This window comes from Bubalus kerabau, chromosome 12, assembly GCF_029407905.1.
Source record: "Bubalus kerabau isolate K-KA32 ecotype Philippines breed swamp buffalo chromosome 12, PCC_UOA_SB_1v2, whole genome shotgun sequence".
Classification (NCBI taxonomy): Eukaryota; Metazoa; Chordata; class Mammalia; order Artiodactyla; family Bovidae; genus Bubalus; species Bubalus kerabau.
In genome coordinates, this window is record NC_073635.1 from 71,224,554 (window position 1) to 71,240,586 (window position 16,033).

Genomic DNA, 16,033 nt, shown 5'->3' on the forward strand with positions numbered 1-16,033 from the left:
AGAGTCGGACATGACTGAAGCGACTTAGCAGCAGCAGCAGCATTGTATAACTGCCAACCTACTGGATGGATATAGTTTTTGTTTTATTTTACTCTGAAATTTTATGAATTGATTTTGAAAACTTCATTGTTTTATAATTATAATTCTGTATAATGTTTTCACAATTCCAAAGTCAAATCAACAGAAGAGGCTATTTTTAAAGAAGACTGGTATCCTTGTTCCATTCTAATTCTTCTCCCTCTTTAGATATAACATTACAAATTTGATTCATATTTTAATTTTGTAAATACTGTATTTTATAAACATTTATTTTTTTCCTGTGTTTTGAATGAAAGGTCTGAATTTCATATTTGGAGTCTCAAGAGTTTGGGTTCATAAGGAATTTTCTTAGAAGTATGATATGTAACACAGAACTCAGCATAAAACCTTCTGTGGTACTTGTAAGTCCTTCAAAGCAGATTCATGGCCCCTCAAGGCCCAGATGCCCCGATGATGCAGGATAATAGCAGATGTTTCCATGGGATTAGATTCTACATCTAGAATCTTCCAGGCAGAGGGAACTTCAGGGTCCATCCTTAATAAGTTGAACCTAACCCAGTTTCTGGAGGCTTGGCTTCAGGCCTCAGAGTGCTCTTAACCCCTCCTAGGTGATGCTAAGGTGCAGTCAGGATGAAGACCACTGTGTCAGGAGGAGTGAAGTTATATTTTAGCATCCTAATGTTATTATTTTCCCAGATTCACTGATTTTCCTCCTTAGCTCTAGATCTGTCTCAGCTCTGCTGTTTGTCACCTGTTCTCCCATTTCTGAAGGTAAATTGCCCCTTCATTTTTCCCACAAGCTCATTTTTCCTGCTTATATATTTCACTCAAGCATTTTTTCTTTGTCTGATATAGCTTGTTTCTGTTTTCTGTGTTTTTTTTTTCCTTGTGAAGCAGAGTTGGTGGAGTTGGGTAAGAAACCTTTTAAGTATGTGTGGAAATGTAATGGAGAAACTATAATGAGTAGGGAAATTTTAGCACTTAATCCTGTGAGAAGTTCCCCTAAGAAGCAGGAAATGGGGCCCAAAGTCAAGTGCTTTCAGGAGGCTGAATACCAAGGACTCTTCCAAGAAATGTCTGCCCCAGAGACTCTCAGATTCTTATAGAACCTTGATCAAATGTTGTTGTATTATAATAGACTCTTTAAAAAAATCTTTAATGATTTCATAGTTGTGAAGAATTCCTATGAAGATGTAATAACTCTATTCTGAATTGGTTTGTGGAAAGAATATTCACAAATCAAACTTAGACTGACGTTAAAGATGAAGAGTTTGAGGGAACAACTTTTGATCTTGTGCCTGCTTATCCAGAACGTTTTAATTTGGTTAGTTTCAAGTTTGATAGGGAATATTTTCTCAGCTGTTTTATTCCTTACTAGTTGAGGATTAGTATCCAGAATAGACAGAAGAGTAGAAGCTATAGGCCATGGACTGGCATTACTCCTTAGTGAGGCTGTTCACCTGGGTTATTAAAGACTGTCTCTCAGCAGATAAACCCAGAGACTTAGGCGGTAATGACCTGCCTTTATTTTGCACTCTTTTTTGCTGAATTTCTTGCATTTATTAGTATTCTTTTAGATGGGTGATATTACTCTTACTCCTCCTGTAATTGAAACGATACTAGGATCAAATAGATGAGTAACAGACAGCTGAGTAACACCCAACAAAGGTCCATCTAGTCAAAGCTGTGGTTTTCCAGTAGTTATGTATGGATGTGAGAGTTGGACTATAAAGAAAGCTGAGCACCAAAGAATTGATGCTTTTGAACTGTGGTGTTGGAGAAGACTCTTGAGAGTCCCTTGGACTGCAAGGAGATCCAACCAGTCTATCCTAAAGGAAATCCATCCTGAATATTCATTGGAAGGACTGATGCTGAAGCTGAAACTCCAATATTTTGGCCGCCTGTTACGAAGAACTGACTCATTTGAAAAGACCCTGATGCTGGGAAAGATTGAAGGCAGGAGGAGAAGGGGATGACAGAGGATGAGATAGTTGGATGACATCACTGACATCAGTTTGAGCAGGCTCAAAGAATTGGTGATAGAAAGGGAAGCCTGGCAAGCTGTAGTCCATGGGGTCACAAAGAGTTGGACATGACTGAGAGACTGAACTGAACAGACAGCAGTGATTTCCAAAGAGAATCACAGTTTTAGGGCATTTTGGGATGGCAGGTGTTACCACTGAGCTTCTGGTGGAGAGCCCCAGGTTTGTAGCCTGCAGCACTGGGCTTCCCTTGATCATATCTGGGCTGGGACTGCCATGTGTTGTTTGATTTTTGCTTCTCTGTATAAGTCTCCAGACTTCTATCTCAGTAAACTGTATCAACTGTGTGTTTTACAATCTATGAAGGGCTCTTCTTAAGCTCTTAGTGCCTCCAGGGGTGAATGATGAGGCTTCCTAGAAGTGTAACAGTGAGCCTTTGTGTTCTTGAGAACTGGTAATCTTCCTCTGATATGGTCATCTTACTCATAATTCTTCCAATAAACAGTCTTCTCTTCTCTGGAGTAGATGAAAGCTCCTATGACCTTGTGGGAGGTAAGGCAGGTGTTAAGGCCTGTGAACATGTGTGTGTAGAACAAGACAGACGTTTAGGACTATAGTGTCACATCCTTTTGAGAGATGGGGTCAGCTTTCTGCAAATAATCTGATCAGGCACCAGTTAGTTGAGCAGAAAATGCTTTTTAGTTATGCTTTGTGATTTGAGTTTGGGATTCTTCTCCTTCTCTTCCTCTTGTGGGTTCCTCAACATTTTACAGACAGAAGAGAGCTATCAAAAACAAACCTGACAGGGGACTTCCCCGGTGGTCCAGTGGTTAAGAGTCTGCCTTCCAATGCAGGGGTCATGGGTTTGATCCCTGGTTGCGGAACTAAGATATCACATGCCTCAGGGCAACTATGCTGGCGCTTTCCAACTAGAGAAGCCTGCACACTGCAATGAAGACCCAGCATAGCAAAAAAAGAAAAAAGAAAGAAAATAGGTTTGTGTTAGAGATTTCTTGGTGGATGATGTTTTACAGTCGAGTAGACCAGTTAAAGTTGATAGAGATCAAATCTAGACATTAATTGAGAACAATCAATGTTATATCCTGTGGGAGATAGCCAACATACTCAAAATATCAAAAAAAAAACAAACCCTTGAAAGTCATTTCACCATCTTGGTTATATTAATCACTTTGATGCTTGGTTTCCACCTAAGTTAAGCGAGGAAAAAAAAAGAAAAATCTTCTTGACTGTTATTTCTGCATGCAATTCTCTACTGAAATGTAACTATTAATAAAATGCTCCTTTTTAAAAATAAATTGTGATGGGCAATGAAAAGTGGATACTGTACACTAATGTGGAATGAAAGAGATCACTGGGTAAGTGAAATGAACCACCACCAACCACACCAAAGTACAGTTTTCATCAAGAGAATGTGGTGTTGTGTATATGGTGGGACTGGAAGGGAGTCCTCTATTATGACCTCCTTCCGGAAAACCAAACAGTTAATTCCAACGAGTACTTCTCCAAGTTAGGCCACCTTAAAGCAGCACTTGATGAAATGTGTTGGAATTATTCAACAGAAAATGAATTATCTTCCATCAGGATTATGTAAGACCGCATGTTTCTTTGATGACCAGGCAAAAACTGTTACAGCTTAGCTTGGAAGTTCTGACTCAACTTCCATATTCACCAGACACTGCTCCTTCAGGTTTCTGTTTATTTTGTTTTTTACAAAATTCTCTTAATGGAAAAAGATTTAATTCCCAGGAAGACTGCAAAGGGCACCTGAAATTGTTCTTTGCTCAAAAAGATATAAAGTCTTGGGAAGATGGAATTATCAGTTTCCTGAAAAATGGTAGGAGATAGTGGAACAGAATTTTGAATACGTTGTTCAACAAAGTTCTTGGTGAAAATGAAAAATGTGTCTTTTACTTTTACTTAAAACCTGAAAGAACTTTTTGGGCAACCCAATACTAAGGCTTTATTGTCTTTGAATGTAAGATTTTGGCTGATGTTAAAACTGTTGTCTGCTTGTCTTACTGGAGAGAGTAGATCTGTGTATTTTTCTTTTAGGTTAGCCATAAATGTAGCATTTTGTCAAGATGGCTTTTTAACATGCTAACAATAAAAGTAAGGCTTGTGTTAAGAAAACCTGGCATGACTTGTATTTCTAATTAAGGCTTTTTTTCTTTCAGGAAGGCACCAAAGTAGTTCTGCCCATATTTTTGGGGAAAATTATTAGTTATGTTGAAAACTATGATCCTGCCAATTCTGCCGCTTTGCACGAAGCCCAGGGCTACGCGGCGGGGCTGAGTGCCTGCGTGCTCGTGTGGGCCGTTCTGCACCACTTGTGCTTCTACCACATGCAGCGCGTGGGGATGAGGCTGAGAGTAGCCGTGTGCCATATGATCTACCGCAAGGTGAGTGTCGCTCGGTACCACGGTGTGTACCTCCCCTGAAGCATCAGGAACATTTAGTTACCTGTACATTAAACATCTTGTACCTGGGATCATTTACACCTTCCTAGAGAAGCTTGCAGTTTGCATCAGGCCAATTTTGTTGTTGTCATTTAAGCAAACTTTACCAGTAAATAATGAAAAGTTTTGTATTGAGATCAGGTCAGGGCTGCCTTTGATAAATTTTATCCACAGGTTTTTATGTAATATCCACACAGCTTGTAATGAAATCTAATTAAAAAATAAGTATAAAAAGTGTCAAATTGGTTTTCAGTGTTTTCATGCCTTAATCTTGTAGCTGTATTTGTGGCAATTTGTTGTTCATTAAGACCATCTTTTACACCAAATTTGTATTTAAAAGTAAACTTCATTGATCAGATTTGTAAAATTAAATCTAGGACCACAAAATGTATTTGAGAAAGGGAATGATTATATGTTTAAATGACCCATCTAGTCATATTGAATGTAATTGTGTGAACTAAAGAAAAATATAAATGGAATCCATGCCAAACATAGATTCTCTCGCTATATTCTATAGCTATGATTGTTTATAATGGTATTAAAGAATAGAGCTGAATGTTGGGATGAAACTTGAAATCTTATGCAGTTTTTAGTAATTTTGGTGGGAATTTGTTGCTATTCATTCAAGTTATTTTCTCAATTCAATATTTCCTTTTTCTTTAGTATGCATTTTAGCACTTTTAATAAGACCTGACTTGGTGTGTTCAGTCATTTTGTGTTGAGAATTGCCATGGAATTATTCTATAGTTTAACCTAGTCTTAAGTAGTTTAAAAGAATTAAGGATTTTAGCTGTTTTCACAAGGGAATTGCTACAGTGTTAAGAACTGAAGGGCCCTATATAAACTTGACCCTGAATATCTCTTTGCCCTGGGCTGTTTGTTTTTTTCTAGGAAAAAAAATTTATTTAGCTGTATTTTATTCTTGAAATTTGCTGAGAGAATAGATCTTAAGTGTTCTCACCACACACACGGAAGAATAACTATGTGCGATGATGGGTTTGTTCATTTGTTTTCCTACTGTAACCATTTCCCAATGTTTATTTACATCAAAACATCAAATTTCACATAGTAAATATATTTAATTTTATTACAAATGAATAAAATCCTCAATGAAAGCTGAAACCAGGCGATTTAAATGAAAATTTTTGCTTCTTTTCCTATTTGTTACTTATCTAGAGCTCCTATTTCTTGGGAATACCTTACTGGGGGAAATGTAGAATGTCTTCTCCCATCTTTGCTTGAGCAGACTCTTGTTAAATCTCGGGACTGTGCGGACTCAGAGGCCTGGCATCTCACTGTCTGTGTTTGGCACATGAACCCAGTTTCTCCTTGGGTAACATACCTTCCAGTTAAGGGTCTTCATTGTCAGCCTTCATCATTTTTGTTATTCTCTTGCACCTTCTGCCATTTAGTAGACAAATACTCAGATTTCCCCACAAATTAGCTAGATGTTCATCTTTCCAGATCATACTTAGCTCCCATAAGTATGCAGGAAATTTCACCAGAACTGCAGTGTGAAAACCTTAAGTTAGATTTGAGATGATGGTTTAGTCAAACAAAGCTCTTTCTTTGCTGCACAAGTGAGCCACTGTCCACCTGGTTTTTTTTCCTCTTCCCGCTAACACTTTGGAATGTCTCCTTTGGGGAATCTGATCTGACCTTGTATGTTGCTTATGGGAATGTAAACATCTCCCAAAGTGTTCATTTACTGGCTTAATTAGCCTAAAACAATTGTTTCTTTACAAAGTCAGAAACTGTATACATAACCTGAAATTCCAGAAACATGGGAATTTCCTCGTGCACAGCCTTACATGTAGATTTCTACTGAGATGCAAAAATAAGACACTTCTTGCAGGTCACAGGTGGGCCAATTCCTTAGGGTAAACCTGGTGCTGCCGAGCGGCTCTGAAAGGCCCCTGTGAACGTGTGTGGTTCATGCTGAGGCCCTGCCTCCTGATGCCTGGTCCTGAGGAGAAATCAGGTCGGGTGTTGGAAATGGAATGGCTGCTAAACTCAGTCATAGTTTGTAATTTTGAACAGGTATCATGTATAGTGGAGAAGGAAATGGCAACCCACTCTAGTATTCTTGCTTGGGGAATTCCATGGACAGAGGAGCCTGGAGGGCTACAATCCATAGGGTCACAAAGAATCAAACATGACTGAGTGACTAGTACACACATCATATATAAGATGACTTGTCATTTATTTACCTTTCTGCAGCTTTGGTAAAATTGCTTTTGACTTTGGTTCATTCATTTTAAAAAATTGTGGTAAAATATACACAACATAAAATTTACCATTTTAACTGTTTTTAAGTGCACCATTTGGTGACATTAAGTACATTCACATTCTTGTGCAGCCATCACCACTGTGCATCTCCAGAATTTTTTCTTCTTCCCATACTGAACCTCTGCACTCATTAAACACTAACTCCCCAGTCCCCTCCTCTTAGTCATCACCCTTCTACTGCTTCTTTCTATGAATTTTACTCCTCTAGGTCCCTCATATAAGTGAAATCATACAATGTTTGTCATTTTGTTTATGCCATGTAAGTACAATGTCTTTAAGATTCATCTGTCTTGGAGCAGATGTCAGAATTTAAGTCCTTTTTAAAGATCGGATCATATTCCTTTACATGTATATACAACATTGTGTGTATCCATTCATCTGTTAGTGGACATTTGAGCTGTTTCTACCTTTTGACTATTGTACATAGTGCTGCTATGAACATGGTGCACAAATAATCAGTTCAAGTTTATACTTTAATTTGAGTACATTCTCAGAAGTGAAATTGCTATACTATATGTTAATTTCATGTTTGGTCTTTTGAGGAACTGCCATAGTCTCTTCCATTGTGGCTATATCAATTTTAAATTGAGGACTAAATGGAACATTTTTATGAACCATGACATTTTGTTTGGATCGATGGCTACAGCTGGTGGTCTGTTGAAACAGCTCAAGGTGGTCTGTTCAGGTTCCTCAGATCTCTAGGGAATTTTTCAGAGCCTTTTATCAAATGAAGGAATCATACAGCATAGACTGTGCTTTTTGTCATGTCAGCAGACTGGAGTTAAGAACACAGGTTCCTCACAGGATTAGTGTTTTGACTATTATACTGGTTAGTTTTAGAATGAGGAAATTAAGACCAAAGTGTTTAAATGATGTCACACCTGGAATTAATGACTGATCACATATATAGTCCAAGTCCCCTTATCTCTTTCCTTGAGGCTGCCTCTCTCATCTTGTTGTTGTTCAGGCACTACTCAGTCCTGTCCAGCTCTTTGTGACCCCGTGGACTGCAGCACACCACCCTTCCCTGTCCTTCAGTATCTCCTGGAGTTTGCTCAAACTCATGTCCATTGAGTCAGGGATGCCATTCAACCATCTCATCCTCTGTTGTTCCCTCTTCTTCCTGCGCTCAATCTTTCCCAGCATCAGGGTCTTTTCCAGTTTGTCAACTCTTGGCATCAGTTGGTCAAAGTATTGGAGCTTCAGCTTCAGTATCTGTCCTTCCAATGAATATTCAGGGTTGATTTTCTTTAGGATTGAGTGGTTGGATCTCCTAGCTATCCAAGGGACTCTCAAGAGTCTTCTCCAACACCACATTTCAAAAGCATTAATTCTTCGGTGCTCAGCCTTCTTTATGGTCCAACTGTCACATCTGTACATGGCTACTGAAAAGGCCATAGCTTTGACTATATGGACCATTGTTGGCATAGTGATGTCTCTGCTTTTTAATATGCTGTCTAGTTTTTGGCTCAGAATTGCTTTGGTTGACCCTTAAGTCTATATCTATATTTCTTTATCCTTCAGGCAGGTCCAGGTTCACTGAGAAACGGGGTGGAGGGTTTTGCTTCTGTCTCCTGCTCCTCCCTTTGCTGTCCTTGTGGGCAGAGCTGGCGCCACATTGAATCATCAAAGGATGAACAAGGGTCCCTAGAGCCCTGCTTTCAGGCATCATCCTGCTCGTCCTGACACCACACAAGACCCCATGAAAATACAGTCCATTTTGCTATGTTCTCAGACTGACTTGGTATCACTGTAGGAATCCGATTCTCTGTATCTTTCTCTCATTTCAGTCACTTCGCCTGAGTAGCTTGGCCATGGGGAAGACCACCACAGGCCAGATAGTCAACCTGCTGTCCAACGATGTGAACAGGTTTGATCAGGTAAGCTGCCCAAGGGATCCTCTTCCATTCCCTATCGTTCTCACTGGATTTAGCTTATTGGGATGCCAGGTGCCAGGATTTGGTGTCAGCCAGGGTTCTGTTGAGGACATAAGACAAGGGTTCTCTTTATCCAATGCTCATTTCCTCTGTGTGCAGCTTAGATGTGATAATATGTGTTGTCCTGTAGATGAGGGTTGTATTTTTCTGACATTGTCTGTAACATACCTTAGTAATAGACAGGCAGCAGTGTTCTTGCACAGCTTGGTTAGTGTTCCTAGGGGTCCTCCTGGAGTGGCCCTTCTTGGTATGTGGTGTTGGTGTTGTGGGATTGTCTTCCTCCTCCTCTGGATGATGTAGGCCTGGTGGGCAGGGATTGTTCTTTCTGTGTGCCCTGTACAGTGCCTGCTGCATAGGGAGCCTTTGAGGAATATGCCAAGCGTATGGTCCCCAGTCAGACACAGCCTCCTCTCTGCTGTCCCATGATACCCATTTCACACTTACTTTATTAATAAATCATGTTACCCAGAGTGTTGTAGCTGTTGATCAGATCTGTATAGACCACTTCTCTTTCCTGGATGATCCTGGCTTTTAAGTTTGGGGCTTCCCTTGTGGCTCAGGTGGTAAAGAGTCTGCCTGCAATGCAGGAGGCCTGGTTTCTATCTCTGGTGAAGGAAATGGCAATCCACTCCAGCATTCTTGCCTGGGAAAATCCCATGGACAGAGAAGCTTGGTGGGCTACAATCCATGGAGTTGCAAAGAATTGGGCATGACTAAGAGACTAACACTTTCACTTCTCCTTGAATATTTATTCACTAAACATGATGTAAGGCCTCTACTTAATTTGAAGGTGAATAAGCCTTAATTTCTGCACTGGAAAGGCCACAGCCTGTCTGGAAGGTAAATGCACAAGTAGGTATCGGAGAGTGTGGTAGGTAGCATAATATAGGCTCTTCTGTGGAGATGGGGGCTGAATTTTGGGACAGAGAGTTTGGGGAAGCCCTGAGCTCATCTGTGTTGTGGACAAAATCAACATCTTCATTCAGTGCTACTGGTCGGGTTCTCCCTGGCACGTCCCTGAGGCTGGCCCTGTGCTGCCCCAGAACAGCATCATCTGGGGTGGACACTTGGACTTCTGCTTCATCATGAGATATAAAACTCACTGATATCATTTCTGTTTAGATTCCTGTCTGTTCCTTCAGAACAGATTGTTCTACACTTTGTCCTTACTGGTTTTGATTTTATACAGTCCTAAGAAGGCTTTGTGTTTCTCTTTTAAGGTTACAATGTTCTTGCACTATCTGTGGGTGGGGCCACTGCAGGCTATGGCAGTGACTGCCCTGCTCTGGATGGAAATAGGAATATCTTGTCTTGCTGGAATGGCAGTTCTCATTATTCTTCTGCTTTTGCAAAGCTGTGTTGGAAATTCGTTCTCGTCACTCAGGTAAGAGAAACACTGGTTTAAAAACTAGGTGATATGTGCTTGGTTAACATTCATCATTTGCTCGATGCTTCTCTTCAAAAACAAAACCAATGCCTTTTCTAGTCTCTTCTTTATGTGAATTGTAGGGCCTTCAGGCTTAGCCAGTGGAGGCTCCAGCCCTAAGCTGAAGGCTTATCGTGAAGAGGGAAAGGTGACGGCACTCACTGGCTCCTTCCAGCACCATACCTGTATAAGTGGAGTGTCTATGAGCAGAAGTTACCTATATTGAAGTTATTTAAGTATTATTAAATAGTAACAATCCTATATGCTCAAGTTTAGCTGCATATATTTTTGTTATGCAATTTTTAGGTATCTATGTTCATGTCTTGGTTTTAATTCAGTGTTTCCATTAACTTATATGTGCCTCAAGGACAAGATCAATCTTAATTAACTTTGTCTTCGTACAGCCCCACAGTCCTAGCAGCATATGTGATAGAACAGTGTCTGGTGATGAAGGGCCTAATGGTGATGAGATAGACCTGAAGCAGGTCCCAGAGGGTTGGAGGTGGGTCATTGTCTAGGTTGTCAGGTGATGGGGGTATTGTGCTGTTTGAAGGTTTTTTTTCTTCCTTTTTTTGGTGACTTTACATGTGATATTTTTGTCTATTTGAAATTTCCTTTCCTCTCTTGCTGTGGAGAGATGTTTCTTACCCTTTGAGGCTCTGTTGCAGTGCTGCCAGGTCTCTGAAGTGCTTCTTGTTCTCCTTTCCCAGTGGAATTAACAGCCCGATCTTTTCTGCTCACCGGCACTTCATTCCTATCTTATCACTGCACAGACACTGTCTTCCCATTAGATTCAGTGTCTTTTTGCCTTCCCTGCCCAACTGCGACCTTAGGTGGAGAGTTTGTACCTGACTTACTTCAGGTCTTCCTCAGCCAGTACTGTGAGTTCTCCAAGTTACTCCTTGAATTGGGCTGAATGGTTGACTTCCTAGAAGTCTTTTTCTCCATTTGCACTTTGAGAAGGACCTGCCTGTGATGTCAGCACAGAAGAGCTGTAGGGAATCATGGATCCCTGGTCCCTCCCTGTGCCCCCTGCTGCTGCTGAGGAAAGTTGGGCTGTGGTCACTATGGCTCATCTCACGTCTGTCCCCTCAGGAGTAAGACTGCAGCTCTCACAGACGACAGGATCAGGACCATGAGTGAAGTCATAACTGGCATCAGAACAGTAAAAATGAATGCTTGGGAAAAGTCATTTATAGACCTTATTACCAGACTGAGAAGGTAAGTTTTTGTATGTATCACACCATATTTTTGTACTTTCCCCCCTGCTTTTATAGACTGAAATTAGAAGTCTTACCACTTTTCACATGAAGATAAGCTTAAATACTATGAATCCACACCTCACATGTGGCAGGCAGGTTAAGTGAAAGAGGGGAGATGTCATTTTAATCTGCTGTTCCATTTATGATCTTCTTAAAGGCAAAATTATATATGCTTCTGAAGTCAAACAGTCAATAATCACATGAAAAAAATGTTCAACATCACTCTTTATTAGAGAAATGCAAATCAAAACTACAATGAAGTATCACCTCACACTGGTAGGAGTGGCCATCAAGAAAACATCTACAAACAATACCCTTTTGCTCTGTGGTGGGAATGCAAATTGGCACAGCTATTATGGACAACAGGATGGGGATTCCTTAGAAAACTAGCAATAAGGCTACGTGTGACCCAGCCACCCCACTACTGGGCATATGACCTGAGAAAGCCAGAATTCAAAAAGACACATGTACCTCAATGCTCATTGCAGCACTATTTGCAATAGCTAGGACATGTGCTTCCAGAGGGGCCATGGTGCCTGCCTCTGTCTGATGTCTTGGTGTCTCACAATTTTGGGGTGTCTTATTCTCTTCCCCCACAAGTTCATGAGTTCCTGGAGGGGATGGACTGTGTCTTTCTGTCATCAGTGGGGAGCCTGGCCCAGGACTTGTGGTTATGAATGCTTGTTGAATGAATGTTCAAACCCAGTCTGATTGACCCATAGTGTTTAAAAGGGTGACAGGAAGCCTCTGCTTAGTTGGAAGAGTGAAGCAGTGATGAAGTGTGTGGTCCTGGTGTCGGGATGGAGCCCTGGAGGTGGACTTGGATATTGATGCTTCTTTTAAAACCTATTCCGTTCTCTCTTTTCTTCCAGGAAGGAAATTTCCAAGATTCTGAAAAGTTCCTACCTTCGGGGCATGAATTTGGCATCATTTTTCGCTGTGAGCAAAACCATGATTTTTGTCACCTTCATCACCAATGAGCTCCTTGACAACCTGATCACAGCCAGCCAAGTGTTTGTGGTGGTGATGCTGTTTGAGGCTCTGCGGTTCTCGAGCACCCTCTACTTCCCCATGGCCATCGAGAGGGTGTCAGAGGCCGTTGTCAGCATCCGAAGAATCAAGGTTTGGGGACAAATAACTTTTTCAAGTTATAGGCAGATTTTACCTAAAATAGCTCCTTTATGTGGTCTCACTGTGTGCCAGTTAGGTGAGATTTAACTCTCCCAGTGCCAAAGCTGGCAGACTTCCCAGAATGTTGTAGGTACTTTCTTCTTTTATTAGGTAGAGTGTGTTACAGATATCCTAAGACTGGTTCTCATGTAGGACCAGTAGTATATATAGATAGCAGTGGCACAGGGCTCTTGAGTAGTGATGCCTGCAGAGTGACTAAAATGTCTAAAAGCAAGAGAAGCAAACAGATTGCATCTCCTGTGCTGACTCCGATGACTAGGCAGTGACTGCTCAGTCCTGGGGTACAGAGTTCCTCTCTGGGCCGGGAGGGGAGGAACTTGCTGAGAGCTCCGTGCTGCTTGTACAGGAAGAGTGGCCTCAGATTCACTTAATTCTCTGTGTTCAAAAATGAGTTCTTTCCTCCACAGATGTTTTGCTTGTTGGTGTCTGAGCCTGCCTTTTGTATCTGCCTTTTCATCCCTGCCCCCTTTTAATTACTGCTTAATCCTCTCTCTAATTGCCCTCTGCTTTTCAAATTTGTAATTCCCACCATTATGTGAACTGAGAACATCCACATTCACAAAATGGATTTAGAAAGGCATGGGAACCAGAGATCAAATTGCCAACATCCATTGGATCATAGGAAAAGCAAGACAATTCCAGAAAAGCATCTACTTCTCCTTCTTTGAATACACTAAAGTCTTTGATTGTGTGGATCACAATGAACTGTGGAAAATTCTGAAAGAGATGGGAATACCAGACCATCTTACCTGTCTCCTGAGAAAACTGTATTCAGGTCAAGAAACAACAGTTAGAACTGTTGCTGGAACAAGGAATGGAACAAAGACTGGTTTCAAATTGGTAAAGGAGTACATTAAGGCTGTATATTGTCACCTTCCCTCAAGGCTCAGTCAATAAAGAATCTGCCTGCAATGCAGGAAGCCAGGGTTTGATCTCTGTGTTGGGAAGATCCCCTGGAGAAGGGCCTGACAACCCAGTCCAGTGTTCATGCCTGGAGAATTGCCATGGACAGAGGAGCCTGGAGGGCTACAATCCATGGGGTCCCTAAGAGTCGAACACGACTGAAGCAACTAAGCACAGCACAGCACATCAAGGCTGTTTATTGTCACCTTGCTTATTTAACTTATATTCAGAGTATATTATGTGAAATGCCAGGCTGGATGACGCTCAAGCTGGAATCAAGATTGCCAGGAGAAATATCAATAACCTCAGATATGCAGATGATACCACTTTAATGGCAGAAAGTGAAGACAAACTAAAAACCTCTTGATGAAAGTGAAAGAGGAGAGTGAAAAAGTTGGCTTAAAGCTCAACATTCAGAAAACTAAAATCATGGCATCTGGTTCCATCACTTCATTGCAACATATGGGAAAACAATGGAAGCAATGACAGATTTTATTTCCTTGGGCTCCAATATCACTGCAGACGGTGACTGCAGCCATGAAATTAAAAGATGCTTGCTCCTTGGAGGAAAAGCTGTGACAAACCTAGACAGCATTGTTAAAAACCAGAGACATTACTTTGCTGATAAAAGTCCATATAGCCAAAGCTATAATTTTTCCAATAGTAATGGACAGATGTGAGAGTTGGACCATAAAGAAGACTGAGTGCCAAATAATTGATGCTTTGGAATTGTGGTACTGGAGAAGACTCTTGAGAGTCCCTTGGGCTGCAAAGATTTCAAACCAGTCAATCCTAAAGGAAATCAAATCCTGAGTACTCAGTGGAAGGACTGATGCTGAAGCTGAAGCTGAAGCTCCAATACTTGGCCACCTAATGCCAAGAGCCAACTCACTGGAAAAGACCCTGATGCTTTTTGAAGATTGAAGGCAGGAGAAGGCAGCAACAGAGGATAAGATGGTTAGATAGCATCACTGAATCAATCAGCATGAATTTGAGCAAACTCTTAGAGATAGTGAAGGACAGGGGAGCCTGGCATGCTGCAGTCCACGGGGCTGCAATGAGTTAGACACTACTTGATGACTGAACCGCAACAAAAGCACTATATTATTTGATTTTATTGATATATACCATGAGCTGTAATAACAGTAAATATTATTCCATATGTTATTTAATATGTTCTGATGTGAACTAATACTTTAAGTACAGTTGGTAAAACATTGTTTAGATTGTACAAAGGTTTTTATTGCAAATCCCAGGAAAGCAGTTTTTTTGTTTGTGCTTTCTTCCACAGTTTTACAATCTGTTTTTGTTGTTTGTTTGTTTGTTTTGTTTTCTGTAGGATTTTCTATTACTTCATGAGATACCAGAGCTCCACCCTCAGCAGCCATCGGATGGTGAAAGGATAGTGGACATGCAAGATTTCACTGCTTTTTGGGATGAGGTAACAAGTCTTCCATTCTAGGATCCTGACTTCTAACAGACATCTGTGACATGGATTTACTGGAGAATTTTTAGATTTTATGCATGGTGTAAACTTTGACTTGCTTATTTATTGAAAGTATGTTTTAAAAATTCCCAAAATTGGGACTAAAGTTGTATCTAATGGAGATTGAGTATAAAATCAACCTAAGACCTTTGACTCATTGCTTGCTCTCTATCTCATTTTCAAGAGAGCTTTCAAAGTATTAGCACCTTTTGAACTTAAAGTACATACATTTGTAATGTTAGCGTTTATAGGAATGGACAGAAAATGCTGCAGTGTGGAATGGGTTAATTGCACAACTGGTTGTTTAAGAGGCTTTGGGGAGTTAGTGTACAATTTTGCCTTGATTATCAGATCACATTATTATACGTAGAGTGAAGCTGTGATCTGGATTTTGGCTGGGGTAGGGTGAGGGCTCCCCCATCCTGAGCTTCTGGATGATTCTGTACACTTTTTTGGCAGCCAGGGGCAGGAGGAGACAGCAGGTGGGCATAATGAGCACCAGTGATTCCCAGTTAAAGGACTGCACTTAATGACAAGTTGACAGAGTTGTTAACAAGATGATGACAAGTTGGTGGTTTCCAACACTTGGTTTATTTGTTAGTTGCAGGCAAAGAGAAAAGACGACCGGGTCTGGTCTCAAGAAGCTGTCAGTATTGCACACAAAGTGCAGCCCCTTTACCAACGGAAATGCTGCCCCCACCCCAGGTTTCATGGTCCTCTCTGCTCACCCTCCTGCATCAGTGTGGATCAGTCAGGAAAACTGAATCCCACAACAGGAGAGGGAGTTCCATGCAGAGAGTTAGTTACGTAGGTGATAAAAGAGGGAGGAAAAATTAGAAAGGGTAAAACAGTGGTGGATGAGACAACCCAGAGATTAGCAATGGCAGGAAGCTGCCCTCACGTCCAGCACTGGAGGGACTCAGGGAGGCAGCACCTCCACCAAAGGTCCAGCCTCCAGAGCAGAGCCTAGGATCCCAGCTGCTGTCAGAGTGGGGACCACAGAGCACGTGTCCTGACTGTAGACTTATCCTGTCTTTCGTG

At 41.1% G+C, this 16,033-nt stretch overlaps 1 protein-coding gene across 1 annotated transcript in view; it reads left to right on the plus strand.

Annotated features, from left to right (window-relative positions):
- LOC129624642 (ATP-binding cassette sub-family C member 4-like) overlaps positions 1–16,033 on the plus strand; it is a 182,164-nt gene that overhangs the window by 21,713 nt on the left and 144,418 nt on the right. Inside the window, 6 exon segments of the mRNA XM_055542795.1 lie at positions 4,217–4,441; positions 8,578–8,667; positions 9,945–10,108; positions 11,246–11,371; positions 12,285–12,534; positions 14,846–14,947. Coding sequence (XP_055398770.1) covers positions 4,217–4,441; positions 8,578–8,667; positions 9,945–10,108; positions 11,246–11,371; positions 12,285–12,534; positions 14,846–14,947 — 957 coding nt within the window.